The following is a 24502-nucleotide window of genomic DNA, read 5'->3' as shown; positions in this document are numbered from 1 at the left end:
TTTATGATCGTGCTTTTTATGATTCATTTCCTGTCCTTTGTCAATAAACATGCATATTAACAATTTACACAAAAAATGGTTTATAATTATTGCGGACAACTCTTCATCCGTTTAAAATTCAATTTCATGTCCCAATGGCAGTTCTAAAGGATGCGCCTTTTTATAACACTGGCAGTGATGTATATTTTATTGCTAAATGTTAATTCTAAGCCCATCGTCAATGTAAGTAAAAATTACAATCCAAAACATGTAAAAGTAACGGCCTCCCCTGAAATTAGGGCTTCTCCAAACCCACCGAACCCAACACGGGCCAATTTCCCTTCCACGCCAGCCTGATGGAATGGATTAAAGAAAAAAACGCCTACCATAGTTTCTGCGGGGGCAGTTTAATCCACCCCCAGTGGGTTTTAACAGCTGCTCATTGCATCCAGTTGGATGAAGACAGCCCTAAAGCCAAACCGTGAGTAGTCTCGTGAAACCCACCCAAAAATATACTTTGCATTGAAGGGCAATCTCTTGAAGAAACGAAGTCTTCATTGCTTTGGGGAGTATTTACAGGAGCGCGAAAAACGCTCAAGTTTTGAGAGCCGAAAGAGTGGTAATTCATGGAGCTTATTTAAGTTCGGGCGGACGACACGATATCGGTCTCATTAAACTGAAGAAGTCTGCACGATTAGGTGGGTATTGGACACGAGAAGGGGGTGTAGTAAAATGAGGGTTTAAGGGCAAAATGTGAAGCTTATCCCCCTGCATACTAATGATAAAGAGTCGCTTTTGAACCAAACGGCGTTTTTGACTGGATTTGGGATTATCAATGGTGAGAGGATTATTCTAAAGACAATCTAAGACTGTATGATACTTACTAGATCTGTACCAAACTCCTATAAGACTAAGAAAAGCGACCCTTCATATTAGCAACTACAACAAGTGTTTCAGTGAGGCTCAATTCCAGAGCACTGAAATCTGCGCCGCTTCGAAGATTTCAGAAGGAAAAGCTTGTAAAGTGGGTCTACGACCTCATCTAGATAACACAACTAAATTTGAGCTTGCAGGGAGACAGCGGGGGTCCACTCTTCATCACGAGAAACGGGAAACACATGCAAATTGGAATAACAAGTCATTTGGCTCTGTTGCCAATCTGCAGAGTAGCTTTTAATAACTCTGTATACACGAGAGTCTCTGCTTATATAACGTGGATATCCCGCATTACTGGTATAAATTTTGTGCGCTACAACAAAAGTTGACAATAAATATTTAATAAGATAATTCACTTTTTATACCTTGGTGCTTTAGTTTTTTAAGGGCGGAAACGATAATTGTACAATTGTGTTAAAATAATCAGCGGTCCATCCGTTACCATGGGGGTACTTGTATTGTATCCATTTTTTGGGTATTGTAAGCTTTAATGGAATGTCTTTCATCTTACTTTATCTCCTCGCACTTAATTTCGGAATTACCACCACCACCCCAATTGTCAATGTACGTATTTCCATCCCTCCTGAAGAAGTTAACCACGCGATTTAGGTCAACGCGAAACCTGTACAACCAAAAGTCGGTGAATACCCATTCCATGCTAGCTTAATGCAAGTTATCGGTCAAGGTAAATACCACAGTTTCTGCGGAGGCAGTCTTATTCACCCCCGATGGATTCTAACAGCCGCTCATTGTATTCAAGAAGACAGAAACTCGCGCCCGTTTAAACCGTAAGTAAAACCTCTTAACAAACAAAGCTAATATGTTACCAGACGGGAGATCTACGTCGCTTTGGGCAGCGTCTTCAGAAGCGCAAAGAAAGCGCAGATTTTACGAGTACGAAGAACTGTGATCCATCCTACTTATTTAAGAACCGATCGAAACGACATCGGATTACTACAGTTGCGGACGCCAGCAAAATTAGGTAGTTTGTACACGACTTAAGCTCGGTTTAACCAGTTTTTAGGTGCAAACGTTAAGTTGATTCGACTACACACTAATAACGAGTCTTTGTTGAAGAAGACTGCGTATTTAACTGGTTTCGGAGTCATTAATGGTATGTTATTAATTAGGAAATTAGAACTACTGGTGGGTTTTAGATGCACGTCGCTCCCCTCGAAGACTCCGGAAAGCAACTCTTCACATTAGCAGCTACCGGAAGTGCACAGGAAACAGTCGCTACAAGAGTGTAGAGATCTGTGCGGCCTCCACACTCCGCGAAGGAAAAGCCTGTGATGTTGTGTTTTCATTCTAAACGACACTATTCTGTACCTTGGTGTTGTAGGGTGACAGTGGCGGACCTTTATTTATAATCAGAAACAAGAAACGTGTTCAAATTGGTATCACCAGTTACTTAGCGCGCTCTGCACGCTGCGAACTCGCCAGTAACAACTCGGTGTACACAAGAGTCTCCGTTTACATCCGATGGATTTCACGAGTCACTGGAATCAACTTCGCAAAATATAACCAGAAATGAATAAAGTTTTAATAGTTTTTAAATAGTTGCTCAACATACACTGGGATATTTGTTACGTGGACTTGTTCTTTTAGCGTGGTGTCTCGACTTCTCAGTTGCGCGATTCCGGTTTTTATGGTGTTTTCACTCAGTAATAAATTGTAGGGGATTCCCATTTGGTCGTACTGTTTCCATTGAGATTCGAGGGTGGTTTTGTAGCTTGACGGGAGCAATAAGCAAGATATGTGGTTCTTTCGTAACTGACGACACAGATACAAGGAAAGATCTTTGAGTTCGTCTACGGTTGATTTAGCTGCAATAAAAAACAAAATTCAAATTTCGCGCCCGACTATTTGCTTCGGATTAAACGTCAAACTGATTCAAATCTAGTATTTTCAATGTGTAACGGGGGGCGCTAGATTTGAAATTCTCTTCATAAAACAACAAATATAAAGACTTAAGACTTACGTCCTGAGGGAATGGAAAAACTGATTTTATAAGGGGACAATTTACGATGCAATCGTAACATGGGTCTCAGTTCATCCTGAAATTTCGGTTCATCGTAGGCGTCACATAACGTGTTTAGAAACATCGTTGATGAATGTAGTCTACTAACGACACATTGAGATTGAACATTCTTCCTTCCTTCTTTCACCTAAAATAACAATTATATTAAGTCTTTAAATCTAGCCAATCAACGACAGCTACACGTCGTTTCGCGATTGGTTAACTCAGTATACCTCTAGTTGTTTAGGAGGTATATTTTCAACCTCACTGTAAAGACTGAGAGTCTCAAGAAGTTGGTCCCCCCATGGATACTGGGCTAGAATTTCTACTCTTTGGCAATTTCCATCTCCGTTTTTGACATCTGTTAATACATATCGACCTGGGGAGATGGAAAACTAAAATAAAAATGTACCAAAAAGTGAGATTGAAGGAAACGTACTTTTCTCCACCACATTCTTCTCTCCCTTTGCCATTGATGAAAGAACTGAGTGGTGTTCAAAGGAGACGTAAAGATCCAACACTCCAAAGTTTTATCATCCTCAAAATAAGACGAAAAATCAGATTTATTTTCCTTTTGTTCCTCAGTCAGTGTTCTTGGTAAGGACTGAGTTATACCAAACGGTAAAATATTTAGACACATTTCTTTGGCGAAGTTAAAGGTTTCCTGAAAACCGTTAACACTTGGAAAGACCTGAATATCTTTATTAATAACAATGCTGTTAAACCACTCCCTGTGGAGGTTGTCTTGAAGCAGAGCCCCAGTGGGCCCCACTCTAATCCAATTTGACTTTACTACTTTATGAAGAAAACCGTGCTGTTCACACAGTTTTATTACTTTGTTGATGTTCATCGTACAATAAATTCTCTCGCGTTTCTAAAGGAATATTTCCAGGAGGTGCAACAAAATATTCTTCTTCTGTAACAGCACTGTTGGCTAAGACTTCCGCGCGGCAATTCCCCTCTGTCACGGCGTCTGGTCTCGTACGCAAAGGCCTAAAAATAAGACTATAAATTAATCAACAACAACCTCCATCCAACCTGTCTTCTAAAACAGTAACCAGAGGCTCCACATTAGTGGTATCAACTTGATGTATTTGATCCGCGAAAGCTATCGCCTCTTCCAAAGTATCAATTCCTTGCTTGTTGGCACAATCAACCAAAGACAAGCGCTCTAGAAGCGCGATGGTGGTAGAATCAATTTTTGTTCGCGGTGGTAATTTATTTGGATCAATTTTCGATTTTATGGGAGTTTGAGAGACCAGAAGCCGAGTTTTCACGTCAGGTTTGCTTTTTGTACAATAAAAACGCAACGATATTATTCTACGGTGCAAAAAATTCATGTTTTTCGCTCTACCGGTAGAACTTTGAGGTTATATCGAGCTGTCACTTTGTCAAAAGTGACGTTAATTTGTTAGGTTAGATCAAAACGTCAAGCATGGACGGGGGCTAAATTAAAACACTTTTATTGTAAACTGGTGCTTAAATACTGTACAAAGAGCTGTGGAATCTGTTTGGTGTCCGGCGGATGTAGTTTACAGTACGACAGGTACTGTCTTCTCAGGACCATCAATTGTTGGACTGTCGCATTTGAAACATCCACAGACAGTCCTGGGAATCCTTCAATACTGATAACCCCATTCCTCCCCATATTTTTACTACGAATTAGCCCGTCCACGATCTTCTTAGTCACTTGGTCCAAATCATACAGAAAATTCGTGGAGTTGAGAGCTGGCTATAAAACAATAATATTATTTCCTTTACTTTATAAAGGCGCAGTTTACGTTTTGCGTGGACATGTTGGGGGGCGGCGGCGCTTCATCGAATAAACACGACATGATGCCTTCCGTTTTCAACTTGTCATGGGGGAAAACAACAAAAAGGGGCGAATCCCAGCGGTTTTTTCCGTCTGGTTCTTCATAGCGCATTAGGAGGGCATCAAATGTGCTCTTATCGTATTTCTCGGCTTCTTCAGGGCGGTTTATATTAAAGTTCCAGGCGTCGTCGCGGTTGATTTCCACGTGGAGAGTGCACTGGGTGTTTTTGTTCGCTTTGGAGCCGCAGTACAACTCGTAGCGGTAGCCTGCAAAAACTTTGAGGACCAGTGGTCAATGCCTGAATCTTACCTTTGATGTAGTTGAGGGCGTCCAATATGACCACGTTTTTGGGGGTCATTAACTTCAGAACTTCCGATTTCAGTAAGCCTCTCATGTGCTTCTCTTTCGAGGAATCTGTGTTTTGATTAAAAGAGTCATGTTAGAAGTCTAGGGGGTTGGTTTTTACCAGAATAAAAGAGATTCTTTTCAAAGTTTGCCTTCAGGAGTTGCTCGTTTTCGCTCACCACGTGGACTTCTTTATTTTGTTGCTCAAAGAATTCCTTCAATTCTTTGGCTCTGGTGGTTTTACCACCACTGGGCACTCCTGTTATCACAATCAGTGGCATTCTGTACCATGGAAATGTGAGGTTAGGATCGAAGGTGAAGGTGAAGAAATTTGTTATTGTGGGAATTGTCAGTTAAGACACAAAGAGAAGCTGAATAAAAAGAACGAAAATGTTTTGCCGACTACTGCCACGAATCCAAGTGATTTTTTTTGTTGATTCTTCCATGTCGTTATTCTTCACTGTTTTAGCAAGTTCTTTCCAGAACGATGAGTACAAGTGAGGCCTATACGAGAATAGACGGAGAAAATGGAATTGTGAACATTACAATGTGTCACAAAGCCACAAGGTATTTATTCAACGAGTTTTTACCACAAAAAATTGATTCTTTATAAGGAACTCCCTTTCTTTGGTGATGATGGAAGATCTCATTAAGAAAATATCGTCGCATGGGAAGGAACCCAGCACGAGAATTATTATCATAGGAGCAGAGGGCCCTGTATTTTCATCCGGTCACAATTTAAAAGAACTGGTAACTCAGCTTAAGAGTCCCAACCCAATAAAAGTTGTAGTCTCCAGATAAAGGCCGCCAACAGCAACAAAGAGTCTTCAAGCTCGCCTCCCAGCTAATGTGCAAAATCATAGACTCTCCTGTCCCCATCATAGCTAAAGTCGATGGAGTTGCTGCTGCTGCAGGCTGCCAATTGGTCGCCCAATGCGACTTGGTGTTCTGTTCTGAAACTAGCACTTTTTCTACCCCTGGGTAATAACCCCAAACTAGCAACCCCTTTAGTATTGTAACTTTTAGCGCAAACTTTGGCATCTTTTGCTCAACTCCAGGCATCGCTCTTGCTCGTCGTGTCCGGAAAACAACAGCAATGAAGATGCTCTTAACTGGGTTACCATTATCCGCGCAAGAAGCTGAAGACGCAGGTTTGGTAACCAAAGCCTGTACCAATTTAGACGAAGAAGTTAAAAAGACTTGTGATTCGATCATCACGAAGAGCCGCTCAGTTATCGAAATCGGTAAAAGATTCTTCTATAAACAAATTAATGAAGACATTAAACGCGCGTATGAAATGGGTGAAGAAGTCATGGTTAGCAACCTTCACATTGGTGATGGTCAAGAGGGTATCAAGAGTTTTATTGAAAAGCGAAAACCATTGTGGAAACACCGGTGATATGTATCTGTCTTGCTAGTAAAGGATTAGAATTGGCTGAGTTTGATAAGCCGTGATAAGCGGTGTTCCCCGCGGAAATTTAAACGCTACATTTACTCTGATTGGTGGGTACGAATTTCACACGCCACCTTGCTAACTTGTTTTCGTTTTTTTGACGGAAAAAGTACTGTCAAAAGTTCGAGCCGCTAGCGCTCCGGTGGTAATAAGCACATTTTTGTTTATATTAGTGAAGAATTTAGTTTAAGTCTTTAAGAAATGAGTAGTCTTCTTAAATTTCAAAGTGTCTTGCAAAAAAGTATTTTCAGTCATGTAACAAAGGTAAGTTTTTTCTCAACCGCACAACTCATGTTACATAATCAAAAAATTGCTAATTATTTGCTTAAAAAACCATAAAAAGCCTTGATAAGAACACGCAAGACAAGATGCACACTTATCTACACCTGGAGGGAGGATTAACCTCAAATTTCTTTTTTTTTTTCAGGCAAATGTTAATTTATCGCCGCAAGTGCTCTCAAAGGCGGTACACATTGGCGTGGACAAGAGGAATGCCACCGTTAACACGAATGTTTCCAAAGTGTACCCCATTATCGACCACACGTACGATGCGGTTGTTGTGGGGGCCGGGGGCGCCGGGCTAAGAGCAGCTTTTGGTTTAGTAGCAGATGGATTTAAAACAGCAGTTATTACGAAGTTGTTCCCCACGAGATCCCACACCGTGGCGGCTCAAGGGGGCATCAACGCAGCCCTAGGTGAGAGGAAATTTTCCATGGAAAAACAGTAGGAGATTCCATGTGACGTGACCTGGGGGTCACCGCAAATCGTTTTGGTCAAAGTCCTATTGTGGCGTCAATAGTGTCTGCCCACATTATCTTTTTATTATGACGGGCAGTTTTTTCCACTGACTCCAACTTTTTTGCCATTTTTCTTGTTGGACTTTTGATCAAAATTTTCCTTTGCTATTGCATAAAATAAATGGGAATTGTATAATAGGGATAATCCAAGGTTGTTTAATCGGTTTCATCAGGAAATATGTGGACAAATATCTGTTTTAATTAGCAAAATGATAGCGATAATAATTATAGAGTACGCATTGTCCCCAGAATTCTCATTTCAATAATCATATAACATGAAAAAAGACGTAAAGAAACAGATGCGTGCTCAAATTATTCATTTGATCATAAATTATTTGAATTGCCAACTCTTGAGATAATCCTGCTCATAATTAATCCATTTGTTTATCAATACTTTGGGGAATATTTCCAAGTTATTGTCGAGTCTGAACAATTTCAGATCTTCATTGCCATCACAATATATTTGCCGGCCAAGTAAACAGAAACGAATCGATTTATTTTTGGCAGAACCCGTAGAACTTCAAAAATAAATGAGATCTTAAAAAAACTGAATACAGAGGGAGTCTGCTGTCTAACATTACAGGGTGTCCCAATGAAGTAAAATGAGCATACAGTAATAAAAATATGTAACCATAACACCCTGTACACCTTTTTCTCTTCCTCCTATAGGTAACATGGAGGACGACAACTGGCAATGGCACATGTACGACACCGTCAAAGGCTCCGATTGGTTGGGGGACCAAGACGCCATCCACTACATGACCCGCGAAGCCCCCAAAGCCGTCATCGAGTTGGAAAACTACGGAATGCCATTCTCTCGAACTCAGGAAGGGAAAATCTACCAACGAGCTTTCGGTGGTCAATCTTTGAAATTCGGCAAAGGTGGTCAAGCCCATCGTTGTTGCTGCGTGGCTGATAGAACTGGACACAGTTTACTTCATACTTTATACGGTCAATCTTTACGATACGATTGTAACTATTTTATTGAATATTTTGCGTTGGATTTAATAATGGAAGATGGTGAATGTCGGGGGGTGTTGGCGTTGAATTTAGAAGATGGATCGATCCATAGAATCCGGGCTAAAAATACGGTAATAAAACGAGTTCCTTTTTCAATTTTCAAACGTTTTTCTACAGGTACTAGCGACTGGGGGCTACGGCCGCGCGTACTTCTCCTGTACCTCCGCCCACACGTGCACCGGTGATGGTACTGCAATGGTAGCTCGCGCAGGTCTCCCCTCACAAGATCTCGAATTCGTGCAGTTCCACCCAACTGGTATCTACGGTGCTGGGTGTCTTATCACCGAAGGATGCCGCGGAGAAGGAGGATATTTAATAAACTCTCAAGGCGAGCGGTTTATGGAGCGCTACGCACCAGTCGCCAAAGATCTGGCGAGTCGAGACGTAGTTTCCAGGAGTATGACCATCGAAATTCGCGAAGGTTTGCTTGACACCCCCGTTAGAGTTCTTAACGTGTCTTTTACTCAGGCAGGGGATGCGGTCCTGAGAAAGACCACGTCTATCTCCAATTGCATCATTTACCTGCTGAACAACTCCACACGAGACTGCCGGGTATTTCAGAAACTGCCATGATATTCGCTGGTGTTGATGTCACCAGAGAGCCGATTCCAGTGCTGCCAACCGTTCATTACAACATGGGTGGAGTACCCACAAACTACAAGGGTCAGGTAAAGTCTTTGGGGGCGCTAGAAGGTCGCTGAGGGTTAATTTCAGGTTTTAACAAATTGCAACGGTGAGGACACAGTGGTTCCGGGATTATACGCTTGCGGTGAAGCCGCTTCCTCTTCTGTCCACGGCGCAAACCGTCTGGGGGCCAATTCATTGCTAGATTTGGTGGTCTTTGGACGTGCGTGCGCGAAGACCATCGCTGCGGAACACAAACCAGGCGAAAGATTTGGCGAAATTAAAGAAGTAATGTCGCTATTCTCTTATTACTGACTGTTCTAACATTTTTCTTTAGAACGCTGGAGAAGCGTCTGTCGCCAACTTGGACTGGTGCCGTTACGCCAATGGTGCGATCTCCACAGCCAATTTGCGTCTCCAACTGCAGAAAACGATGCAAACGCACGCTGCTGTCTTCAGAACAGAGGAAACTCTCAAAGAAGGTTGCAAACTCACGGAAGGTCTTTACTCAAAATTGAAAGATTTAAAAGTTAGTGATAATAGTCTCATCTGGAATTCTGATCTGGTGGAGACTTTGGAGCTGCAGAATTTGATGTTGAACGCGCGTATGACTATCGTCGGTGCCGAGAACAGGAAAGAGTCGCGTGGAGCTCATGCAAGAGAAGACTACAAGACGCGTATTGATGAATATGATTACAGTAAACCTTTAGAAGGCCAACAGAAGAAGCCTTTGGAACAACATTGGCGCAAGCACACGTTGGCAACAATCGATGATAAAACCGGAAAGGTCTGCATTGAGTTTAGGCCGGTGATCGATGATACTTTGGATAAGAACGAATGTTCTACTGTACCACCAGCAATTAGATCATATTAAATGTCAACTTAGAGTTTGTGGAACTTCAGCCGAGAGTCTCACAGGTGATTAACAAAAAGTATTGTTTAAGATCTTTGTCCCCAAATCGTTTCTCTTTGTTTTTCTGAAATTTTACATTGAAAGTATTGCAGTGTAGAGTAGAACATAATTTATTTTAAAGTAATTCATCTACTTAAGTAATTGATTCTTGTGATTGAGGCAAAGCACATTGTATTCATGTGAGCAAATAAAAACTACTTTAACTACTTGGAGACTGAACGATTTTAATATTCGTTTTACAGTGTGTTTATAAAAACTCCGCCGAAGCTAAAATGTTGCATTGAGGTGACAGAGATCTGAGATCTGTAGAAGTTCTTTCTACAGATTGTTTCGGCCCAGCGGATTTCCTACAAGTTTTCCTAAAACGGGGTAAAGTGGCTGAACAACTTACTGCTGCTGGGCCGTGAAAGCGAACATCCCAGCGTCCATATTTTTCTTAAAGTTATGAACAGAGTACCGATTGTACATCCCCCAGACACTATTCATGTATTTACTGCTGTACTTCGTCGGAGTGAGATCACATCCGAACGTCTTCAACTTCTCTTCGTTTTCACGAACTTTCCTTGCCGCGAACGCTCCTTGAGGTACAGACATTTTTACGACAATCGCTTGATAAACTAAAACTAGAATTGATAAACTATCTTTGGACTTGAACTCGCAACTTACGGCAGTAGCTTAAAATCACGATTGCAGTGATTTCAGATGGTATTATTAAATTGCAGAGATTCCTGCTGGAGAACGTCATGCAGATGTAGCGTTGAAACAGGGGAAAAATGGGAACGCAGTTCAAGCAGATACGGGTGTGTTGACACGGTTTTTGTTCAAACTGAACTGAGACTAACACCGTCTTTGTATCAATAACAAGGAATCAGTTATCGTGTTAAAAGAGGACGGCATTTCAAGAAGTGATAACGGGGGCAGGGGCTATCAACAAATTGTTGCCAACCCGAGATTAATTTGAACAATCGTTCGATGCACGCTTCAGTAGGGTAATGCGTTTCATAACTAATTTTTTATTTGATAGAACTCGAGGCTAGTAATTCCGGGCGTATATAAAAACTTGTACGCCACACGCGAGCTATTGGTCGACGTTAGTTATAAGACATGTGTCGTAAATAACTATTATAAAAACTCGTAATTTGGTAATTACGATTTAAATCAACTGTTAACAGATGCATTTTGCAGAAAATCGCTCCCATTAATGGTAACGAGGCTTCAAATTGAATGTATTTCCTGAAACTGAAGCTCACATTTAATCAACGTCCAACCGTAAAAGGATAACCATTTTATGCTAAATTAATAGACAACCCGAGAATAATTGGATGTTATTGTTTCCGTTTTGATTCCGCGCACATTTCGGGTTAAATTAATCACGTCAAATTGTATTAATTTGATATTACAGTGTATTTTCAAGTATAATAATTGCTAAGGAACGCCACAAAAACATCCAAATTTACGTTACACAAAGTTAATCAGTCTTGTTAATAACATTAAACCAATGGAATGGTAATAAAAGTAAATAAAACTTAACATGTCACAAGCATAAGTACAAACTAAACTTCGTCCATATTTACAGTTAAATTGCACGCAAGATTACTTTGGTACGTTAAAATATTGCATAAACATGTAAGTAAAAAACAGGCAATAAAAATATACTGAAAGAAAAACCGAGTAAAACATTTAAATATCACAATAACAGCCTTTTGACTCCGCATTCGGGGCAAAACTTCGCTGTGGTCACCGGATACTTATTCCCACACTCGTGACAAAATCGCGACATTCTTTGCTGGTTCAGGGGCGGAGGGATGATTTCCGACCCACTAGAGCTAGCACTATCCATGCGTTGTCTCAAAGGCGACAATCTAGTCCGGGGCTTCGGGCTATTCCTGTTAAGACTAGACAATGGTTAAATTATAATTACTCTAACAAAAGTTACCTTCCATAAGCTGAATCGTCGGAGACTTTATTAGTTTGAGGAGTCTCCTCGCCCATGATGTCGATTCCGTACGATTTGATTGGGTTCTTATTCCTGTGCTTCTTCGTGTTCGCTGCTTGTTCTTTCTCTTTTAAATACATTTCCTCGTAGATTTTGTACTCGGCGTACATTTTGTCGTCTACAGCGAAGAGGTCTTCGGGTTTCACGCTTGGTTCAGGGGACTCGGAGACTTTGTTGTTTTTCCCTTTTGTCTTCAAGGGGGTCTTGACGGTTTCGAGATTCTTCGTGCGTTTTTTTGGTAGAGATGCGTCTCCACTGCCGCTAAAATTCGACTTTGGTTTAGTTTTGTTGCTCCTCTCTTTCGTTCCCTCGATTTTTTTATCGTACTGTATACTATAAAGATCGACATCGTCATTTTGTAACGTAATATCCGTGTCTTCACTAGAATCCGGCGAGTAATTAGCAAACTTAAAATGTTCAGGAATCGATAAATTATCGTTCTCATTAATCAAACTCGAATCGACCGACGAAGTATCGCTATACTTCCTCTGATTCAAAATTACGTTCAGATCGTTCTTATCCTGTTTATTACCACTAAAAACGCGATTCTCATTATTAAACTGATCGTTTATCAAATTCTCGAGCATCTCAAACTCATCTTCGCCCGCATCTGAATCCTGAAAGCAAGCCGGTGGGTCAATAACCGACGCTCTCTTCTTGTTTCCGACGGCAGATTTGACGAACTTTTTCGCGGTTTTAACGGAGTTATGGGCGGTGGTATGTGGACGAGCTATGAGTGGTTTTGTGGCGGCGGCGGTGGGTTTAATACTGTCGCATTCGAGTAATTCCATGAATTGTCTTTCAGCTGAAATGAACGGATCGTATTGTGGTGGTGGCGGTGACACGGCGCTGCAAAAAAAAGTGTGTAAGAAACAGTGTGAAGTGGCCCTGAGAGAAAATGCTTGGTGGGTTTCACCTTTGGTAACTTAAGTAGACGCTACTTATGTCTGTTTTTACTCGCATCTTCACTTTTGCCTTATTCGCTCTTGCGGTTGATATCCGTTCGAATTGTGGTAGTTTAATGGTTTCTTCCGCTTTGTGGAAGATCTTCGGTTCGTTTACTATGAAAGTCGTGTTCAATTTTCTTCGCTTTTTGGGGACTTCGTAGTCTAGGACGCTGCCGGTGTTGTCCACCGCGGGCTTGCTGAATCTGAAGACTCCCAAGATGGGCTCTCTATCACTTGTAGAGATTGAAGACTCACTTATGGAAACGAATGGGGGTCGCAAGGGGGCGAAGTATTTGACCAAGTCGTCATCAGACGTTTCGCTGTTTGAAGATTTCACCACTGAGTGGTTGTCTTCACAGTCTGGGAACGTTATCTTCGCAAAAAGGGCCAAAGAGTCGCAACTAAACGACTCTTCGTCTTCCTTTTGGTCTTTACAGAACTCTGAAGACTTATCGTCTTGTATGGTCTCACTAATGGACGAATCAATAGAAGAACAAAACTCTGCTGGTTCTTCCAATTGATCTGTTACAGGTTCATCTGAAGTCTTCACTTCGCTGAGTGATGTCAAAGAACCGAAGATTTTCTCCGCTGTGTTCTTCAAACGAGTAGAAATAGCAGGACTAGCTTCCCCAGGTTCTTCCAAACTTATTTTATCACCACTTTCTTCAAAATCTCTTCCTTTTTCTTCACAGAACTGTGCGAAATCCGCATCGAGCGAACTTTGAGACTCGCCCATTTTCCGTGAGAAGTCATCATAAGACGTCAGCGCCTCTACATCCCCCAAATAATTCTCAAAATCTGTGAACATGTCATTATACCGAGTGTTTCGCTCATCCGAAAGTACCTGTAACTGACCACTCCTCGGTTTCTTTAAAATCATGCGAGATTGTGGTAACTGAATCTAATTGAAGATCTTCCAGTGACGGTACTGAGTATTCTGAAATCTGTTTCTTCAGGACCAAAGACTGAGTTTTCGGTAGTGCAATGATAGGACCGCTTTTGATCTCCGGAAAGCTCAAACTCTTTGATGACTTCGCGATCTTGTTTGCTTCAGATGCTAAAGTGTCATCCTCTGTGGTGAGAATCTCTTTAAGTTCGTCGATGAAGTCTTCACTCTTCGTGGCGTCCAGGCTGGTGAAGTCGGTGTTTTCGTAGACGACGATGACTTCGTCTGATGTCTTCAGACTGACTTCTTTCCACGTTACCAGTTTTTTTGGGAATCCGTTTAGTTTCACCGGTGAAACAGTGATAGATTCGAGGTTTTCGTTGTGAACCAAGTTTATTTTCTCTCGAGGGGGACAGTATTTTTTGGAGCGGAGACTAAGAAGGAAAGAGGGTTATTGGGGATGTTAAAGGAGAAGAAACACTGCAAGGAGACGGGGCGCCTCTTTCCTCCTTTCTCCCTACGTGTTTCAACAGACTTACCTCTTTACCTCGACCTTCTTTTGCACCGGCGAAGTAACAACCTTCGGCGACTTCCCCAAGTCAATAACAGATCTTGGTTTCCGCACGCTGAGAGTTCTTCGGAGGGGATTTGTGGGTGTGCTTTTCACGCTGCAGATGGACTCGGTTCTTTGAACAAGGGTACCACTGGAGTACTTCTCTTTCACCATGGTCTTCTTCGACTTCAACGGAGGAACTTTGTACTTAGTTCTCGCTTCTAACCGTTCTTTAGCTAAAAGAACGTTAGCAGGAGACTTCTGGATTCTAGTTCTGTGTTCTTTGCACCACTCCACATGCCTGTCGAACGCTTTCGGCCCAAATTGCCTCTCGCAATGAGGACACCGTTCGTTCGACGGAGTGGTCACTGACTGTTTTTTCGTTGGAGACATGTCTCTGGCTGCGCCTTTCGCAGTTCTGATGGCATCGACGAGTTTCTGGTGACTCTCTTCCCACCGACTGGGTTTTTTGACTTTTTCTGCAGTTTTCGGAGTGGAATCCTGCCGCTTAAGATACGACTTTTGGTGGAACTGGGCGAGATCTGTGCCTTCGACGCGTTGCTTCAAAGAATCGAAGACTTTGCGTTTTTTCGCGGCATTTTTCTCGCAGACGGGAGCGTGTTTCTTTAAGGGCAAAGGAAGGAAAGTGCGGGCGCACGTACTGCAGGGGATGAGTTTCAGTTCTTGGAGGCCTTGTTCTGGGGAAGGAGAAAACAGTCTGTAGCAAACTTCCCCGAAATAGTTTTATTAGGAATAGTGAAATAAAATTCCGCCGACAGCTGTGTTCGACAGATTAACGGAAAACGGAAATGTTGGATTTTACGGCAAACTTTCGCCTGTTTAAAATAGACTCGAACGCGCGCCCACTTCAGCTGACCGTAAATTTAATTAATCGAATCAAAACCGGAATTAAAAACAAGCTGGAAATTGATGGTCGGTTTTAAAATTAATTCGAAATTTTCTTGACAATTTAACTTGAATTAAACGCCCGGGAAATGCAGAGATTCTTTACAGGAGCTACTGTAATAAATTCGTTGATATTTTCATTTTACAAGAAGCATATTGGAGCAGATCATTGTTGGGGTTCTATTGTTCGACACAAATGATGGTGAATATTTATAGTTTTGTTGAAAGGTCATTTAATTAAAGTTCAACTCAATTTAGGACGAACCCGAATCGAAAAACAATGGAAGCAATTATTGTTCTGTCGCACAAATCAAAGTTCCTATTATCTGACAACAAATCTCTGAGTTCATTTGTGGTTTTAGTCACTAAATTGAGGTAGAGGTTGCGTGTTTTTAATATGAAAAATGTTATCAAGAAAGTTTGTAACTACCTGTTTCGTAATCGTTTTTGCGAGATTGAAAAATGTATTAGAAATAATGTCGTTATAAGAAGTATTAGTATTATTATAAAAGGAGAAACCTTTTATTTTGAGTAATTAAAAGTAATTTGTGCTGATTAAGCTGAATTGAGATTTACACGCGTAATTAAAGTTGTCGTCAAAAGCAGACAAAACCGAATTAACTGTACGATTAAATTGAATTTGTTCTGCCTAATTCAGACGGATAAAACACAACGAAGTAGCCAGAATTTTATCCGAACACGGACCTAGTAAAGAGTAAATTAGACTTTTAAATTTAATTTCAGGGCTGAATCAAACAAAGTCTAATTAATTCACACTTAATTAGACTAACAATAAGCAAAGTAAATTTGGTACTCTGAACTAATCTGTGTTAAATGCAACTGAAAGAAGTTATTGAATTTTGATGTTAACTAGAGACTAATTCAATTTAGATTAAATCAGGCTAACAAGGAATTACATTAATTTGAATTTTAAATTAATGAAACTAAATCGAATTGAGTGATATTCACATAAGCACACACCAAAAATTAGAACTAATTAATTAGACTTTTCGAAGGTCTGACTGCTTGGATCGAAACTGGGACTAATAAATCAGACAGATGGTCTAACTAATTTATACTAAGGCATCAGACTAAAGCAGGAAGTAATTTGCGCTAATTCAATTTGGGCCAAACCTGCCCAATAACCAACTGAAATGGCTCTTAATTTCGATTGCTAATTGAATTTAAGTGTAAGCTAACTAAATGGTTAAACAAACAATTGGGTAACAACACATTCCTTGTACGCATTAAGTGCTTTCGTTGTTTAGACTTTAACTTCTCAGATTTTTTTCCCTCTTGCAGTCTTAATTAAATCAAATTAAATTAAATTAGCTTACAATGATGAAGACGCCAAAACCATGCGCTGAGTGGGTGTACACAAATTTGTTTACCAACAACTTGCAACAAATAAACAATAATTTTACTCAAACCAAAAGACCCCTATTGTTGAATTTCCAGTGAAAAGAAAGTCGCTCTACTTTGCTCACCTGTTTTCCCAGCTTTTGGTCTCACAGTTTAAGATAGAAATCAATATTTAATAAATATTCATTCCATGCACCTTATTTTGCAATGCCGAGGTCACCCATTCAATGGGTTCCTTACGTAACGTATTGGTACTGACTGAAAGTTTTCGTTAACATAATATTGCACTTATTGAACAAACGACGAAATCACAACTGACTGCAAAAATAAAGTTGCGGTGGAAGATGCTGAAGGTGAGCAAGTTTTATGCATAGATTCTTAAAAAGAAATGTGCGAGGAAAATTCAAATCATGACTATTTTCCAACGGAAGTCGCGTTGACAAAAAACCGGTGCAACAACACAAAATCGGATAATTTAGGGCTATTATTAATAGAAATGGCTATTTTGGGATCAATTTTAGCTTAGGATTGGAGTTTCCCGAAGAGACGAAGAGTGGGAGGGCCACATGACGCTGTTTTTCTTTCATTTGCAAAAGATTGTGAATAAACATTTGCGATAATTGCAACGGGCATCCGGGGATTAGTAAGAAAGCAAAAAATGATCGGAAAATAGTCTATTTGTCACGAATTTAGACGTTTCTTACTTACCATCTTCCATCGTTTGTTCTGGGACCATCACTTTTGTTTTTGTGTGTTTCCAAGGTAACAGCGATTTAAACATTATGCAGACCACGTGCTACCAACGTCACAACTTGAATCGAGCAAGATTTTCAAATTTTAAAAATGGTTTTACACCAAAGTCCGTGTTGTACAGATAACCGAAGACTTGAGAGATCTTGTGAGCGACAGTTTTATTTTAGTTTTCACGCTTTAGCCAGTGGCATGCAGGGTGTGTGCAGTGTTGTCATTTTTATTACATAACCTAACTTTTGACTGTCTTTCCAAGTGGATGTCTCTGTCAAGAAATGATCGTGGGCAAAATTGTGTCAAGGACTCGTTTAAGTTTGTACAGCTCATTTAAAACATTACCTTTTGTCATTATCACGTTGTAGATTTTTTTCGGAGTTTGGAACCTAACCTAAGTTTCTTCTGTCAGGAATGTCACTCGGAAAATGATGATAGTAAGAAAAAAGACGATTTTCCCGAGGAACCCACGACTTGTTGTATGTCGGGCTGTGCGAATTGCGTTTGGTTGGAATATGCGGAGAAACTGCGCCAATATTATAAAGATGGGGGCGAAAAAGCCATGAAGGAAATCAATGAGAAAGTCACCGATCCAAGTATGAAGGCGTTTTTATTGCACGAGCTCAGGATGAAAAAATCGTGAAAGTTGTTAGAATTTATTTAGATAATTTTATTTAGTTAGAATTTGGGTCCCATCGCTCGGTTTACAGATGTAGAATGTCGGTTTCCCAGAGTATTTCTTTTTGATGTGATCAATGACTGCGCCCACAGCAGAGGCTTTCACCTGAAATTTTTGTGTAAATAAGTAAAAATTATAGTTTCTTTTCCACGACTCAATCTTATACCAGCGTCACGGTGCATCCCCCGAAACCTCCCCCTGTCATCCGACTCCCGAAAACCCCTTCAACTTGCATTGCCAACTCTACCAACTGGTCGAGTTCGGCACAAGACACTTCAAAGTCATCCCTCAACGAATTGTGGCTTTCAACCATTAGTTGTCCGAACTTCTTGAAGTTTTTGGATTTCAAAGCATCTGCGGCATCCGTCGTTCTTTTGATTTCAGTAACAGCATGACGTGCTCGTTTGATAATATTTTCGTCCGCGTTGATGGACTTCAAATCTAGAAAGAATTGGAGAAAAACAGAAAAATTATCCGGAGGAATTACATTCAATGTCTTCTAACTTCGCGTCTCTTAGGCTCAGTTTTTTTAACAGTAGGGCTGCTTCGTGACACTGCGTTCTTCGGGAGGAGTATTCACTTCCTGTGAGTTCGTGCTTGACATTGGAGTTGGTTACTAGTACTACAATGTTGGGATCGGACATTGGGAGTAAAGTTGATGTCATATTTCTGCAGTCAATAAGGAGCGCATGGCCTTTTTTGCCCATCATGGCAATGAATTGGTCCATAATTCCACAAGGCACATTGGCGTAGTCATGCTCCGCTTTCTGACAAGCTAGAGCCTTATCAGTGGGCCTAAAACAACCAGTTTTAAAAGAGAAAACTCAAAAACTCCCCTAACATGATTGGATTGGGCCCCACTAAAGCATCTAAGAAAGTATAAGTAGCGACTTCCAAAGCGGCACTACTTGATAAGCCGCCCCCCGTTGGTACAGTGCTGCTAATCACCGCATTAAATGCAGGAGGTGTGCCTCCGTGGTAGTTCGATATAACTCCTACAAGAATTTTTTACCACCTACTCTCTTGTTTACCAACTAATACCTTTGACGTAATTTGCCCATTTTGGAGGTCCCGGTGGGATAGTCTTTACCAAGGCGTTTTGGTTGGGCATTTCAATCGTTGTTTTTTTTGGAGGATCCGCATCTGGGTTTGTTGTAACGACGGTGGAAATTTCCCCATCGGTAACTTTTCCAACGATAACAGTTATAAGAGGTAAAGCCTGTAATATGTGGAGTACTTTTTATCGCTCATCAAGATATTAACATTTAATATTGTGATCACTGATCTGATTAAGTATGGTCTTCTGTAGTAAACTAAGATAAAACTACTTAAGACGATGTGACATTTTTCATGTTTTGAACGACCAAACGGTTCTCTAGGGCAAAATATCCGTCAAGTTAAATTTACGGTTAATAAAACTCGGTTTAGCTCAATACTTTCTAAATGCAAAAATTAGAACGAGCACTTTATAGGTATGAGTTCTAGTCGCGCAAATTTTAATGTTATTGACAATAAACTTTTGTTGTTTGTGCTATTATGATTACAGCGATTAGTATATCTTTGTAATAACTCTGAAAAAACACTTTAATAGGTGTGTTTTTTGATATTATACGTCAAAGGAAATGTAACAACAGTTCAGTTTGAGATGACTAGTAAAATCGATTTGAATAACCATCGCACGATTATTTTTAAATGGCCTTCGACAAAGCTCGCAAATTTGTGTTTGTGAAGGAAAATATTGTTTTACATAGGAGTGTAACTCTGTTGAATATTAATTTATAGTCTTTGTTGTCCAAATGTTGGCGGTCTATTTTTAAACTTTCTTTCACTGTCAAATTTGTAGAACCTTCGCTTGTATAAGACCTCGCAAATGCACAAAATTGCATTTTTTTTACTTTTTTCTGCTCATCACTCTGGAGGTTTTGCGTTTTTTAAAAAACAAAATTTTCAAAAATCTGCAACAATTTTGAGTCTATAAATTCGATTTGGCATGAAATTTCTCTAGCTTATGTTGGTTCAACAAGTTTCAGATCACACTAAATTCCTCATGAATTATTAAATTTGCTATAGTTGGGCTTACATAAACTGTTTTTATAGCAGAGCTTCTGCGCTCCTTTGAATTGCAAGGCCCTTTTTAGTATGGTCCGGTCCTGTTGGATTTGAATTTGAGCAAAAAAGAAAAAATTCAACCAAATCTCACTTTTTTGCAATTTGACCACATTTTTGCATTTTTTACAATTAAAATCGACAAACGTTATGGATTTTATGGTCCTATCGTAAATAAAAATTTTTTGGCTGTAGTCTGGATTTAAATAGTCGTTTTTTACGACAAAAATACCAAGTATGACAATATTATACAGTCACTGCCAAAATAAAATGGGACAGCTCTTAAACGATATTGTAATCAAAGCCAAAAATTAAACTGTTGAACTACTAATAGAACGTTATTATAACTACCAATACTAGGCCCTTAAAAAAGGAGTAATCTGTGCCTACAATATACCTAAAGGAGTTTTGTAGATTGCGGATGCATTAAAAAGTAAAAGAAAATAAGCAAACCACTGCATAAACAGTTTTCCTTTTGTTTTATTAATGTCATTGTTAAACCTACAATAATTATCATATGTCTACTTTGAAAGTCTGTTTTACACAGCTCAATTTTTGAAAAATATGGCTTAAGACTTGTACCACTTCATTTTGGCCGCTACTGTATAAATAATTACATAAAAATTAAACTAACTATAAGGGGTCAATTCTAATTCAGCGCCGCAAATCTGTTTCGCAGCGGCACTGTCAAATGCAAAATAAAATAAAGCACAAGGCGCTAAAGCATTGTTGAGCGTCAACATTTTTTCAAACATGGGGTAGACAAGTAGTTGACGAAACGACTTGCATCATCTCGTTCTTGTAGTGCTAACTAATTATAAGCAAACTTCAACTCCAAAATTTGGGTAAAATGAAGCCGAATGACCGATGGCGCAGTATCCATGGTAACCCTGGTTTGCGTTAACGCAAAATCGAATTAGAATTATTAGGCCCTAAACCGGAAATAACCAAATCATACTCTTTTGTATTTTTGCAACATTTTTACGACCAAAATGACAAAATAGTTAATGTTAAATAAATAAATATATAAAAATAAATTAATAAAAAGCCGGATATTGGTATTTTTTTCAATTTGGCAACATTTTTGCATTTTTTTACAATTTAAAATCCACAGATTTTGTGGAGCAGTTGCGCCCAGAAAATTTCTTTCACCATTCAATTAAAAAAATGATAAGAATATTGCAGTAGACATAAATATTATAAATTTAACAAATAAAAAATAAATTATTAAACTATTGGTGTTCCGTAAATACAGAAAAATCTTATTTTTCTTTCAGTTTATCGCAATATTGTTTCTAAGCAACTTATCTTGACAATCTACAAAATTGCGCAATTATTTGTTTATCTAAATATTTAGACAGCTTCTGACTACGAGATTTGATAAGCGTATTATTCCTAGAATTTGTTAAAAACGAAACGGGCATGCGAAATTAAGTGAAATTGCATTGAATTCATGTCATTTTAACAATTTTATTGACGAAGAAACGCCAAATTTTAAGGGAATCAATTGAAACAAATCAAATAATTCTAATTTGGACAGGTTCAAGTTTGTGCCTAGAGTACTTCTGAATTAGCTGATTAGGGATATTACGTAATAATACTGACCACATGAACCATCAAGAAAATAAAAATAAATGGATAATAAATAATTTAATCCAAAGAAAGAAAAGAGGAAAAAATTCGCGCCGCAAAGTTTGTAACAACGAAATTAATTAGAAATCAATTTAAGGATGACAATCTCCTCAAACTCAAAATCTGACAGCTAAAGGAAAAAACTCACCATGGGCATCACAAATCCGTCGTTATAGTCGATGTGCTCCCCAATTAAATTGACCCTTCCCGGGGCAAAAACGGTAACATTTGCATCTTCTTGAAACTCACTTTTGAAGACTTTTTTGGCATTTTCGACGACAGTCGCAATATCAGGTATATTTTCTGCCATTTCTTGAATCTTAAATGTGTCAATTGGGGCGGGAATTTTACCGTGAATTTAATCAATTTGTCATTGAAAAGTTACTGAAAGTGCGCTAACTCGTCGTGTTTTCAAGCACTGCGCCAGCGAGTGATAACGTCGCTTAAGTAGATAAAATAATTCGAAAATAACTTGAAAACGTCTGTTAAAGTAATCGGACCGTTTCCAGATAACGATGTCAGTCAGTGACCCATTAATTAAAGATATTAAAGGTAAATATGTGGAATTCTTATTATTGACAGCAAGTATTGAGGTTATGTTATTATCACTAGCTGTCATAAATATTCAATTTTTATTGTTGGATTCAAAAAATGATAAGAAATCTCAACAATTTCTCTTCATTTTTGATAATTATTACAAGAGCGCGCTTTAGTATGCAGCACATATTAGTAACAAGCGGTGGGTGTTGCCTACATGAGCGCGGGAAATTCGAATTTTAGGCCACCTCCTCCAACTCGTCAACGAGTCGAAGACGCAGAAAGTCACCGACGCTAGTCCCAATCTCGAAGGTTTCTGCGACGTTCTTGAGAAAATTTTCCACGCGAGTTTGACCGAAACTCAGACTTTGTTCAACAGCAATAAAAAAAATGAGGCGTTTTCCTGGATGTGCTCGCTTCCTACAGGAACGGATTTGGTGGGTTTTAAGTACGGCTCCAGCTTGAATGAAGTACAAAGTTGTAAGAATGTGAGGACGTCTTTGGGAAAGTTTCGCTTGTTAGTCCGTCACTGCTTGATGAAAAACTGCTTACATTTCCCCTTGCAATCGATAGTAAGTACGACGATGGCGTGATTGAAATTGCCGTGAACTTTTTCAGATCAATTCCAATAAAAATCAAAGTTTTTATCTACGCCATTCGATAATGGGAGACGAAATCCTGTCGGCGATATTATTATCCGTCCTTTTACAAAGTGGGAAAATTAACTTCGATTTAGACTTACGCAATAGTTACTTCTTGGACGAAACGTGGCGGATTCCAGATCTTGTAAAATTGGAGCTCGTCCCTTGTAACAGCTTAGGAATTAGCGTTAGGTTGGTGCGACTGAGTTAAACGTTAATTTCGTGCAGTTTTTCAGAAAACAGAGCCGTTATCGTTCATATAGCACCAAATGGAGTGGTCTCAGAATATGTAAATCGAAATTTTGTGGCTTCGTTTATTTCATTCGATTTTTAAGGCCGACATATCAACCGGCGACGTCTTGGCAAATATGAATGGTAACGATATAAGCTCGTCTTGTAAAGGTCGACTCAATTCAATTTTACGACTCAGTAAGGGGCGACCCGTCACTTTGATAATAATCAAAGCTTTTCATAAGCAATCTCAAGATATTTTCTTACCTATGAAGAGTATTTTGAGGAAGTTACAAATCGATTCTTTGGGAATTACGGATAAACCAAAGACTACACAGGAAAATGACAACACCAAGTAAGTAATTATTGCGTTGTTATCAAAGTCATTTAGAATTTCCAGCAGTGTGTCTATTACTCAGAATACAAAGACTGGATTCAAAGGAGATTACATTGGCTCTGTCAATGTTGGAGGCAAAGGCAGTGTAAAGCAAATTGAGGAAGGAATAAAGAGGTATTTAAGCAATACTCGGAGCACTGACACGAAAAAACCCGTCATTTTCGAAATTGGAGAAATCAATATTAAGATTCTGGACGCAGAAACAAATCAACTCGTTTTTAAACACTCTTTCATGCAAATTTCTTCTTGTGGATCCGCGTCAACTCTCCCTAATTACATAGCTTACATCGCCAGGTAACTCTTACTGTTAAATAAAAGAAGATAATTTATTGATTCTAGTGAGGAAAATTGCGATACCGCTTCAAATTTCACATGTTACATTTTTTATCTAAGAAAATTCGAAGACGCATGTATTATTCTACAAAGCATAGGTGAAGCTGAATTTTTTACCGTGCGAAGAATTTTTTTTCTTCTTTTCAGGTCAAGGATTCTATAGAACACACTTTGCCGTTTAACTCTTTTGATAGTTGTTTTGTATCGAAAATGTGAATAAAGCACACCATGACAAATTGAATACGTTGTTCGTGCGAAAAATATTGGTGAATGCGAATGAAAATGTAAAGATCACAATTGTTATTGTTATGTGGGATGTTAGAGTCTGACAATAAATTTGCAACTGTGTTATATTCCTGTGTTTGTTTTTTTGGTGCAAGTCTAAAAAAGCATGAATTGAGTGTGCAAAACTAGTTTTTTTTTTTAAACTGTTGAGTTAAATTTCAATCGAAAGAAAAAATTCAGTTTTCCATTGCTCGAGTCGGAAAATTTTTATCGAAAAAAAATCATTTTTTGAATTTTGGGATAAGTACGATTTTTAGCAAACAAAATGTGAGAAAAACGATGGTGAAAACCGCATAAGTTTATCTGTCGTAGTTTCCGAAATATGGAGCATCGATATTTCCAATTCTTCAAACTTTTGGTCCTCTG

The 24502-nt window shown here is 39.3% G+C and overlaps 12 protein-coding genes across 16 annotated transcripts; 6 read left to right on the top strand and 6 right to left on the bottom strand.

Moving 5' to 3' along the window:
* The first annotated feature begins 87 nt into the window (after window positions 1-87).
* LOC148171643 (epithelial serine protease-like) lies at window positions 88-1254 on the top strand. Its single transcript, XM_088042064.1, has 6 exons — window positions 88-222; window positions 279-460; window positions 523-677; window positions 725-817; window positions 867-1003; window positions 1053-1254. Exons 1-6 carry the CDS (start codon window positions 151-153, stop codon window positions 1242-1244), a joined length of 831 nt encoding a protein of 276 aa, XP_087898190.1. The 5' UTR covers window positions 88-150; the 3' UTR covers window positions 1245-1254.
* Window positions 1255-1394: 140 nt separating this feature from the next.
* Window positions 1395-2466, top strand: LOC148171642 (elastase-1-like). Its single transcript, XM_088042066.1, has 6 exons — window positions 1395-1479; window positions 1525-1703; window positions 1746-1897; window positions 1940-2029; window positions 2073-2209; window positions 2258-2466. Exons 1-6 carry the CDS (start codon window positions 1411-1413, stop codon window positions 2447-2449), a joined length of 819 nt encoding a protein of 272 aa, XP_087898192.1. The 5' UTR covers window positions 1395-1410; the 3' UTR covers window positions 2450-2466.
* On the bottom strand, window positions 2437-3785 carry PolG2 (DNA polymerase subunit gamma-2, mitochondrial). The gene is made up of 4 exons (XM_088042048.1): window positions 3375-3785; window positions 3169-3330; window positions 2897-3083; window positions 2437-2741 (listed from the first exon to the last, which is right to left on the bottom strand). The coding sequence occupies exons 1-4, from the start codon at window positions 3783-3785 to the stop codon at window positions 2458-2460; spliced, it is 1044 nt and encodes a 347-aa protein (XP_087898174.1). The 3' UTR covers window positions 2437-2457.
* Window positions 3754-4390, bottom strand: GatC (glutamyl-tRNA(Gln) amidotransferase subunit C, mitochondrial). The gene is made up of 2 exons (XM_088042083.1): window positions 3974-4390; window positions 3754-3928 (listed from the first exon to the last, which is right to left on the bottom strand). Exons 1-2 carry the CDS (start codon window positions 4273-4275, stop codon window positions 3754-3756), a joined length of 477 nt encoding a protein of 158 aa, XP_087898209.1. The 5' UTR covers window positions 4276-4390.
* LOC148171639 (protein KTI12 homolog) lies at window positions 4383-5392 on the bottom strand. The gene is made up of 4 exons (XM_088042063.1): window positions 5216-5392; window positions 5059-5163; window positions 4717-5015; window positions 4383-4667 (listed from the first exon to the last, which is right to left on the bottom strand). Exons 1-4 carry the CDS (start codon window positions 5373-5375, stop codon window positions 4398-4400), a joined length of 834 nt encoding a protein of 277 aa, XP_087898189.1. The 5' UTR covers window positions 5376-5392; the 3' UTR covers window positions 4383-4397.
* A 30-nt stretch (window positions 5393-5422) lies between these two features.
* Window positions 5423-6528, top strand: LOC148171638 (enoyl-CoA hydratase domain-containing protein 3, mitochondrial). Its single transcript, XM_088042065.1, has 5 exons — window positions 5423-5514; window positions 5564-5661; window positions 5709-5844; window positions 5885-6075; window positions 6121-6528. The coding sequence occupies exons 1-5, from the start codon at window positions 5485-5487 to the stop codon at window positions 6491-6493; spliced, it is 828 nt and encodes a 275-aa protein (XP_087898191.1). The 5' UTR covers window positions 5423-5484; the 3' UTR covers window positions 6494-6528.
* Window positions 6529-6611: 83 nt separating this feature from the next.
* On the top strand, window positions 6612-10113 carry SdhA (succinate dehydrogenase, subunit A (flavoprotein)). Its single transcript, XM_088042011.1, has 7 exons — window positions 6612-6811; window positions 6975-7242; window positions 8014-8435; window positions 8482-8785; window positions 8833-9032; window positions 9079-9276; window positions 9326-10113. Exons 1-7 carry the CDS (start codon window positions 6749-6751, stop codon window positions 9860-9862), a joined length of 1992 nt encoding a protein of 663 aa, XP_087898137.1. The 5' UTR covers window positions 6612-6748; the 3' UTR covers window positions 9863-10113.
* Window positions 10106-11015, bottom strand: LOC148171636 (uncharacterized). Of its 2 annotated transcripts, none has more exons than XM_088042087.1 (3): window positions 10568-11015; window positions 10293-10524; window positions 10106-10248 (listed from the first exon to the last, which is right to left on the bottom strand). In XM_088042087.1, the coding sequence occupies exons 1-3, from the start codon at window positions 10644-10646 to the stop codon at window positions 10149-10151; spliced, it is 411 nt and encodes a 136-aa protein (XP_087898213.1). In that variant the 5' UTR covers window positions 10647-11015; the 3' UTR covers window positions 10106-10148. The 2 variants fall into 2 exon arrangements, with proteins under 2 accessions (XP_087898213.1, XP_087898214.1); XM_088042088.1 differs by having other exon boundaries at window positions 10293-10518; window positions 10568-10934.
* A 266-nt stretch (window positions 11016-11281) lies between these two features.
* Window positions 11282-17344, bottom strand: LOC148171635 (uncharacterized). The gene is made up of 6 exons (XM_088042345.1): window positions 17260-17344; window positions 14270-14981; window positions 13689-14164; window positions 12814-13642; window positions 11838-12746; window positions 11282-11796 (listed from the first exon to the last, which is right to left on the bottom strand). Exons 1-6 carry the CDS (start codon window positions 17330-17332, stop codon window positions 11589-11591), a joined length of 3207 nt encoding a protein of 1068 aa, XP_087898471.1. The 5' UTR covers window positions 17333-17344; the 3' UTR covers window positions 11282-11588.
* A 179-nt stretch (window positions 17345-17523) lies between these two features.
* LOC148171634 (oxidoreductase-like domain-containing protein 1) lies at window positions 17524-18127 on the top strand. Of its 2 annotated transcripts, none has more exons than XM_088042103.1 (2): window positions 17524-17607; window positions 17664-18127. In XM_088042103.1, the coding sequence occupies exons 1-2, from the start codon at window positions 17577-17579 to the stop codon at window positions 17936-17938; spliced, it is 306 nt and encodes a 101-aa protein (XP_087898229.1). In that variant the 5' UTR covers window positions 17524-17576; the 3' UTR covers window positions 17939-18127. The 2 variants fall into 2 exon arrangements, with proteins under 2 accessions (XP_087898229.1, XP_087898228.1); XM_088042102.1 differs by having other exon boundaries at window positions 17524-17613.
* Window positions 17938-22138, bottom strand: LOC148171633 (galactokinase-like). The gene is made up of 6 exons (XM_088042043.1): window positions 21861-22138; window positions 19016-19193; window positions 18816-18969; window positions 18462-18769; window positions 18141-18415; window positions 17938-18079 (listed from the first exon to the last, which is right to left on the bottom strand). Exons 1-6 carry the CDS (start codon window positions 22020-22022, stop codon window positions 17966-17968), a joined length of 1191 nt encoding a protein of 396 aa, XP_087898169.1. The 5' UTR covers window positions 22023-22138; the 3' UTR covers window positions 17938-17965.
* A 33-nt stretch (window positions 22139-22171) lies between these two features.
* Window positions 22172-24204, top strand: LOC148171632 (uncharacterized). 3 transcript variants are annotated; one of them, XM_088042036.1, is made up of 8 exons: window positions 22172-22264; window positions 22426-22821; window positions 22868-23082; window positions 23119-23179; window positions 23226-23476; window positions 23522-23812; window positions 23858-23949; window positions 23999-24204. In XM_088042036.1, the coding sequence occupies exons 2-8, from the start codon at window positions 22657-22659 to the stop codon at window positions 24031-24033; spliced, it is 1110 nt and encodes a 369-aa protein (XP_087898162.1). In that variant the 5' UTR covers window positions 22172-22264; window positions 22426-22656; the 3' UTR covers window positions 24034-24204. The 3 variants fall into 3 exon arrangements, with proteins under 3 accessions (XP_087898162.1, XP_087898161.1, XP_087898160.1); XM_088042035.1 differs by having other exon boundaries at window positions 22173-22264; window positions 22493-22821; window positions 23525-23812; XM_088042034.1 differs by having other exon boundaries at window positions 22173-22264; window positions 22493-22821.
* The last annotated feature ends 298 nt before the right edge of the window (window positions 24205-24502 follow it).

The sequence above is a fragment of the Gnatocerus cornutus genome, chromosome 7, assembly GCF_029298725.1.
Source record: "Gnatocerus cornutus isolate USDA-ARS CGAHR chromosome 7, icGnaCorn1.1, whole genome shotgun sequence".
Lineage (NCBI taxonomy): Eukaryota > Metazoa > Arthropoda > Insecta > Coleoptera > Tenebrionidae > Gnatocerus > Gnatocerus cornutus.
This window is presented reverse-complemented; position numbering and strand designations above follow the sequence as displayed.

Coding starts and splice junctions, on each gene's coding strand:
- PolG2 (XM_088042048.1), bottom strand. CDS start 3,785: ATGAACATCAACAAAGTAATAAAACTGTGTGAACAGCACGGTTTTCTT. Junction 3,331..3,374: donor GAAGAATGTGGTGGAGAAAA/GTACGTTTCCTT, acceptor TTTTTATTTTAG/TTTTCCATCTCCCCAGGTCG. Junction 2,742..2,896: donor TTTTTCCATTCCCTCAGGAC/GTAAGTCTTAAG, acceptor TTTTTATTGCAG/CTAAATCAACCGTAGACGAA.
- LOC148171643 (XM_088042064.1), top strand. CDS start 151: ATGCGCCTTTTTATAACACTGGCAGTGATGTATATTTTATTGCTAAAT. Junction 223..278: donor ATTCTAAGCCCATCGTCAAT/GTAAGTAAAAAT, acceptor CCCTGAAATTAG/GGCTTCTCCAAACCCACCGA. Junction 678..724: donor GAAGAAGTCTGCACGATTAG/GTGGGTATTGGA, acceptor TGAGGGTTTAAG/GGCAAAATGTGAAGCTTATC.
- SdhA (XM_088042011.1), top strand. CDS start 6,749: ATGAGTAGTCTTCTTAAATTTCAAAGTGTCTTGCAAAAAAGTATTTTC. Junction 7,243..8,013: donor GGGCATCAACGCAGCCCTAG/GTGAGAGGAAAT, acceptor TTCCTCCTATAG/GTAACATGGAGGACGACAAC. Junction 8,436..8,481: donor GAATCCGGGCTAAAAATACG/GTAATAAAACGA, acceptor GTTTTTCTACAG/GTACTAGCGACTGGGGGCTA.
- LOC148171632 (XM_088042034.1), top strand. CDS start 22,228: ATGTCAGTCAGTGACCCATTAATTAAAGATATTAAAG. Junction 22,822..22,867: donor ATTTCCCCTTGCAATCGATA/GTAAGTACGACG, acceptor GAACTTTTTCAG/ATCAATTCCAATAAAAATCA. Junction 23,180..23,225: donor ATGGAGTGGTCTCAGAATAT/GTAAATCGAAAT, acceptor TCGATTTTTAAG/GCCGACATATCAACCGGCGA.
- LOC148171634 (XM_088042102.1), top strand. CDS start 17,577: ATGATCGTGGGCAAAATTGTGTCAAGGACTCGTTTAA. Junction 17,614..17,663: donor TGTGTCAAGGACTCGTTTAA/GTTTGTACAGCT, acceptor ATCACGTTGTAG/ATTTTTTTCGGAGTTTGGAA.
- GatC (XM_088042083.1), bottom strand. CDS start 4,275: ATGAATTTTTTGCACCGTAGAATAATATCGTTGCGTTTTTATTGTACA. Junction 3,929..3,973: donor GTTACTGTTTTAGAAGACAG/GTTGGATGGAGG, acceptor TCTTATTTTTAG/GCCTTTGCGTACGAGACCAG.
- LOC148171638 (XM_088042065.1), top strand. CDS start 5,485: ATGTTTTGCCGACTACTGCCACGAATCCAA. Junction 5,515..5,563: donor GACTACTGCCACGAATCCAA/GTGATTTTTTTT, acceptor TCACTGTTTTAG/CAAGTTCTTTCCAGAACGAT. Junction 5,845..5,884: donor GTCACAATTTAAAAGAACTG/GTAACTCAGCTT, acceptor TAAAAGTTGTAG/TCTCCAGATAAAGGCCGCCA.
- LOC148171635 (XM_088042345.1), bottom strand. CDS start 17,332: ATGTTTAAATCGCTGTTACCTTGGAAACACACAAAAACAAAAGTGATG. Junction 14,982..17,259: donor AGAACAAACGATGGAAGATG/GTAAGTAAGAAA, acceptor CTCCTTCCCCAG/AACAAGGCCTCCAAGAACTG. Junction 12,747..12,813: donor GTCTACTTAAGTTACCAAAG/GTGAAACCCACC, acceptor TTTTTTTTGCAG/CGCCGTGTCACCGCCACCAC.
- LOC148171639 (XM_088042063.1), bottom strand. CDS start 5,375: ATGCCACTGATTGTGATAACAGGAGTGCCCAGTGGTGGTAAAACCACC. Junction 5,016..5,058: donor CGCCCTCAACTACATCAAAG/GTAAGATTCAGG, acceptor AAGTTTTTGCAG/GCTACCGCTACGAGTTGTAC. Junction 4,668..4,716: donor CCAACATGTCCACGCAAAAC/GTAAACTGCGCC, acceptor ATTGTTTTATAG/CCAGCTCTCAACTCCACGAA.
- LOC148171633 (XM_088042043.1), bottom strand. CDS start 22,022: ATGGCAGAAAATATACCTGATATTGCGACTGTCGTCGAAAATGCCAAA. Junction 18,416..18,461: donor GAAGTTAGAAGACATTGAAT/GTAATTCCTCCG, acceptor AATTCTTTCTAG/ATTTGAAGTCCATCAACGCG. Junction 18,080..18,140: donor GGGGATGCACCGTGACGCTG/GTATAAGATTGA, acceptor CAAAAATTTCAG/GTGAAAGCCTCTGCTGTGGG.
- LOC148171636 (XM_088042087.1), bottom strand. CDS start 10,646: ATGACGTTCTCCAGCAGGAATCTCTGCAATTTAATAATACCATCTGAA. Junction 10,525..10,567: donor CGTGATTTTAAGCTACTGCC/GTAAGTTGCGAG, acceptor TATCAATTCTAG/TTTTAGTTTATCAAGCGATT. Junction 10,249..10,292: donor GCTTTCACGGCCCAGCAGCA/GTAAGTTGTTCA, acceptor GAAAACTTGTAG/GAAATCCGCTGGGCCGAAAC.
- LOC148171642 (XM_088042066.1), top strand. CDS start 1,411: ATGTCTTTCATCTTACTTTATCTCCTCGCACTTAATTTCGGAATTACC. Junction 1,898..1,939: donor GCGGACGCCAGCAAAATTAG/GTAGTTTGTACA, acceptor ACCAGTTTTTAG/GTGCAAACGTTAAGTTGATT. Junction 2,210..2,257: donor GCGAAGGAAAAGCCTGTGAT/GTTGTGTTTTCA, acceptor TTGGTGTTGTAG/GGTGACAGTGGCGGACCTTT.